Below are 5,004 nucleotides of genomic sequence, written 5' to 3' on the forward strand. Positions count from 1 at the left end.
GCACTATAGACCCCTGCAATCCACAGGGCCCTGGGCTGGAACCCAGAATAGAGGGTGGGCCTGGGTTCCCCCCAAACCTCCCAATTCCTGATCAGACACAAGAGGAGTTGATCCAGACTGTGGGGAAGATCACTGAGGTGAGCAAATCTGCCAATAAGCGCAGGACCCACCAAAGTAGAGGAGGAACTTTGTCACACCTGATATAAAAGTGCCTTTTCTGGTGTAGCTTAAGTCACTTTGGAAGCAGCATAAACCAAAAACAAAACAGAAAACAAAATCCAAGTCACAGTCTAACCCTGATTCTTACAAGGTGCAAAGGTGACATTTTAAAATCCAAATCAATGTTAAAGCCAAATCGCTATATGACCCTCAAGCGGACTTTTTATCACCTCACTGCACCACAACAAGCCTGTGATATCGCTCAGATGATTATCAGGTTTTTGTACTGATAACCATAGCAGATAGGTTTGCCAATAAGAAACTTACTAACCACCTGTGCCACTTGCAACAGGAGGCATCAACACCACTAAAACTACTATGACCGTCCTCAAGCAAAACCGGCAGCCCAGCTGCTGGGAGAGTGATGAGACCCCAAACTGAGTCAAATGAGACAGTTAACCCCTAACCCAAAAATGGAGCCCTGCACCTTGTTCTAAGTGCAGTAGTTTCGCCCAAGCACATCATACAAAGCTGCATACACATGACAAAGCATCACTCTCAATACAATTGCACCCTGCATTGTGCTCACCTCTGGAAAATACAACTATGAGCTAATAACCTCCAGTGGCTTCCCTTAGAGGTGGGTGATCAAGGTGGTGGCTCAGGAATCAAAAACTAATGGGGCACGATTGGAGTTACAGGTGAATCGTTATCCATCCATATTTTGGGAGTGGTGAATTCTGACCCAAGACCAGCCTGATCTGAGGGGCACTGGGACACAGAACGAAGACTAGGGATACAGAGAAGGTCTTTTGAGCTTTTAGAGTTGCCAGCTCCCTATTCTGTCAAGGAATAAGACAAACCTTTTTGGGGAGAACTTACCTGTCTTGTGCCAGTTTAAATTCCTATAAAAATATTATAAAAAATAGTTTTAGTGCAATGCCGGGCAAGGGCAACTGCTTGAATGTTCATTTATTAAATCAGAGCTAAATGTTGCTGCTTACTCTGAGGAACTGGAAAGGGTCTGTTTGCGCTCTCAGCATCTGCAGGTCCTGAAGATCCTTCGCAGCCTCATCTCTCTTCTTTTCCGTTTGCTTCTTCAGTGTGGCAATGTCTGACAGCTGCTTTTTCTCACTGGCTTGTATATCAGCCAGGATCTGCTTCTCCTTCTGATCCACCTCTGCCTTGATCTCTTTGAAGAGCTTTGATAGCTGAGCATCCAAAGTTTTCTTATTGAGCTAAAAGAACAGGTAAGCAAATAAGGTGCTGGCTCAGGAATTCAGTACCACAGCTTTGTGTGTTTATTTACTAATTATCATTATTATACCCAATGTTTTGCAATGCCCAGAGTTAAGAATGAAGTGGACAATAAGTACGTTTCACTTTTCCTCGGCACAGCCAAGTAATCAGCGTAATCTGAAAATTATCTGGGTGTGATGAAAGGGAATAAAGCAGAGAAAGTTCAGCTAGGTCATTATAGTCTGAGAATTGCACTGGTGTACTCTGAAAATCCCATACTTACGTACAGCTCCTCTTTTAATAGAGGAAGAGAGCTTTAAGAACAATGCAATGGGATTAAGTGTGTGTAGTGAATTGACAAGGGGGCTGGGAGTCAGAATCCTGGGTTCTATTTCTGATGTGGTTGTATGATTTTGCCTAAGACATTTAACCTCTCTGCTCTTCAGTTTACTCATTTGTAAATGAGAGATAAGAATAATGGGGATAGAGCAAAAACGGGGATAAGAATAATAATGACCCGCTAACTTACACTGGGAACATCGTGAAAATTAATTATTGATTGCAAAAAGCTAGACTTCTTCAGTGGGACTACTTACGTGAGTAACTGCTCACAAATGTGAATTAGGGTTTCACATTCAGCCCCAAAGTATTTTGAGGTCCGTGGAAGAGGGAAGAAAGACACCACAGAATGCAAACAAATATTCTTTGCCTCTGTCATTTTTCCTCACATTTATGGTGGTTGTTTTTTAAAAACAAGTTGCAGTCCCATGACCTGAAGATCCCCATAGTGGGGTATTATTAATACAGATTTATTTTTATGTCATCTTCACAGTCAGAAGGGGTTGCTAGAGAACACTGATCAGAGATGCTAGCTTTTTTTTTCTTACAAGTCATTAAAGAAAGATACTTTGAATAATCCAGGGACAAACCTGGAGCTGATTCTCACTCTTCTGAAGCTCCCCCAAGGTTTTATTCAGAGCACTTTTGTTTTCCTGCATCTGTTCCATAGTGTCAGAGAAAACAACCTAGTTAAAGGAAAAACAGCATTAAACATTATAACGGGAAAGTAACAGTGAAGGTTTCATAAGAAAATGGCACTTTTATGGACCTGATGAAATGAACAAGCGACCCTTTTATCGATCCCTTCTCATTGAATATGTGCACCCATTTGTTTCAAGTGAGCCACACAGTAAGTTGTGTGCTTCTCGCCTCCCCCAGCCCTCCTCGAAAGACATAAGACCATGTACAAGTTGGAAAACAGAAACGTTCTTGGAATTGTAGTCAGAACTGATTTTAATTTTACCTTCTATATATAGAAATTGACGGTTTGCATTATCATAGCACCCAGGAGCCCCGGTGATGGATAGGTGCTGTGCAAACACAGAACAAAAAGAGAGTCCCATATTTGCTAGACACACAGTGACTGTGTAGGTTAAAAAGAGAACTTGTATAAGTTTAGCTTATCACTTAATACCCGATCCTGCAAACACTTACACACGTACATAACTTTACCCAGGTGAATAGTCCTATTATACAATTATACCGTGAACATAAGGTAGCGATCATGGATATTTACCCTGAACCTATCTCAGGACTTATCTGTGTGGCAAGTTACTGCACAGCAAGCCAAGGTGTGAATCTCCAGCACATCAGCTTGGCACGTCTGGGGTGGACACTGCTACACTGCACTGAAAGTCCTGGAGTGCAGCTAACCATACTATGGCTTCAAAGCTCAGTATGCTGAACTGCAGGGCTTTCCCTGTATGCTATCTGGGACTATCACTGTACTCTAGCAGCGTCCACGTGGGCCCACAAAGGACTTTTATACTTTTGACCCTCATACATCATTGCTTGAACTGAAATCTGCCTCCTGCCTTTAACTGAGTGTGACCCAGCATAAAAAAGGGGGAATCAAGGTCAATTTCCTCCTGATTTCTACAGTTTTCTCACTTTGGGGGTGAACACTAAGACCAGCTCATGAGTAATCTCCCTCCTCCTTTACCCGCTGTACCGAATTACCTGGGGAATCCTTCCCTTACCCACCTAGCACTTCCACCCTGAACTGAACTATCATACTGAGCGTAGCTCTATAAGGGGCTGTATATAAAGATCCCCTTTGGAATTTGTGCCTGTCAAGCAGAGATGCAGAAAGCCCCTTACCAGCTCCTTGTCATACTCCTCCTTCAGGGTGATGATCCTGTGGCCCTTGTGGGAGCCTGCGATAGTGCACATCACACAGACGAAGACCAGGTCATCTTCACAGTAACACTCTAGCAGCTTACCATGCTCGCCACACTTCCTCTCCTGCAGGGAGCTGTTGTCACTGGGTTCCACCAGGACATGATCCTTCTGTGCAGCCTTGGCATTGTGTTTGCTCAGGTGGGCCTGACACAGAGATGCCTCACAGGTCAGACAGGTTTTCACTGCTGTGTGAGGCTGCTCCAAGCAGAAATCACAGATTATCTCCTTCCCTTGCGAAGAGGCCTTCTCCTTGCCCTGCTTTCCCTTTGAAGAAGCCGTCTGGAACTTCTCTACGATGCTGCAGAGCTGGAAGTTCTTATGCAGCTCCAGAAAGGGCCCCAGCTCGACCTTGCACATAGGACAGGAGTAGGTGGCCTTGGCTTGCTGCTGGGCAGCCAGTGTTTTCTGGATGCACTCCTTGCAGAAGCTGTGATGGCAGCTCAGGGAGACAGGGTTCCTGTAGAAGCACAGACAGATAGGGCAGCTGAGCTCATCTTCCAGGTCAGCAGCTACCCTGAATTCTTCCTCTGCCTCTGCCATAGCTTCAGAAACAACACCCTCCTAGCCAGTCTGCGAGAAATGAAACTAAACTAAACAGGAAGCTGCTGGGTTTAGTGCCAACTGCAGAGTCAGGCAGACAGAAAGACAACAGCAAAACCATACTAAAGCCTGTAAGGACCTCCTCTCTCCACCCTTATAGGCTAACCAAAGACATCCACCCTCTGAGCTGTCTGTTCTCTGGATCCTCCTCCCACTAGCAAACATATTTGCCATTTTCTTTATGCTGGCTGCTTCCTGGTATCTGCAGCTTTGGAACTTTTCAACTCCCTCTTTCTCTCTCCCTCTGACACTTCCTTAAAATGACTATCAGGGCTGACAGGATGTGAGGACTCAAAGGAGATATTTAAAAGCACGCACTGAAAAATCCTTCCTGCTGAGAAGAGAAAAGCAGACTTAAAATAACCTGCACTTTAGGGAATTGTCTTTTCCCCAGCGAGGCCTGGCTGGTCTGAGCAAGCAATGTCCTTTACTTCATGTGGCTTGGAGTCCTCGTCTTCTCCAACGCAGGGCTGCAGGGAGAATGAGAGGGCTGAAGGAGAGAAAGAAGAGCTCTTACAGGCGGAGGTGAAAGTATGCCAGGCCGCATTGGCTTCTGCAGCGAGGATTTAAAGGGCTTGAGTCGGGGAGACCCAAGCCCTTTAAATCCTGGCCCGCAGCTCCAGCAGCCAGGCTGGGGCTGGCATTTAAAGGGCTCCTCTAAGCTCCCCGCTGTGGTGGGAAGCCTGGAGGAGCCCTTTAAATTCCAGCCCTGGCCCACCGCAGCAGCCAGGCCGGGCGGCAGGAACTCGGGGGAGCCCTTTAAAT

General features: G+C 45.6%; 1 protein-coding gene across 2 annotated transcripts in view; it reads right to left on the reverse strand.

Moving 5' to 3' along the window:
- The window catches only part of LOC116833120 (E3 ubiquitin/ISG15 ligase TRIM25-like), an 11,206-nt gene extending 6,455 nt beyond the window's left edge, over positions 1-4,751 (reverse strand). Inside the window, exons 1-5 of one of the 2 annotated variants that reach the window (XM_032794400.2) lie at positions 4,604-4,751; positions 3,559-4,096; positions 2,328-2,423; positions 1,164-1,397; positions 1,042-1,064 (exon numbers count right to left, since the gene is read on the reverse strand). In XM_032794400.2, coding sequence (XP_032650291.1) covers positions 1,042-1,064; positions 1,164-1,397; positions 2,328-2,423; positions 3,559-3,996 — 791 coding nt within the window. In that variant the 5' untranslated portion in view covers positions 3,997-4,096; positions 4,604-4,751. Of the gene's footprint in view, positions 1-1,041; positions 1,065-1,163; positions 1,398-2,327; positions 2,424-3,558; positions 4,571-4,603 lie in introns of those variants that run through there. The other variant, XM_032794399.2, reaches the window with a different exon arrangement.
- Between the last annotated feature and the right edge of the window lie 253 nt (positions 4,752-5,004).

Source organism: Chelonoidis abingdonii, chromosome 7 (genome assembly GCF_003597395.2).
Source record: "Chelonoidis abingdonii isolate Lonesome George chromosome 7, CheloAbing_2.0, whole genome shotgun sequence".
NCBI lineage: Eukaryota > Metazoa > Chordata > Testudines > Testudinidae > Chelonoidis > Chelonoidis abingdonii.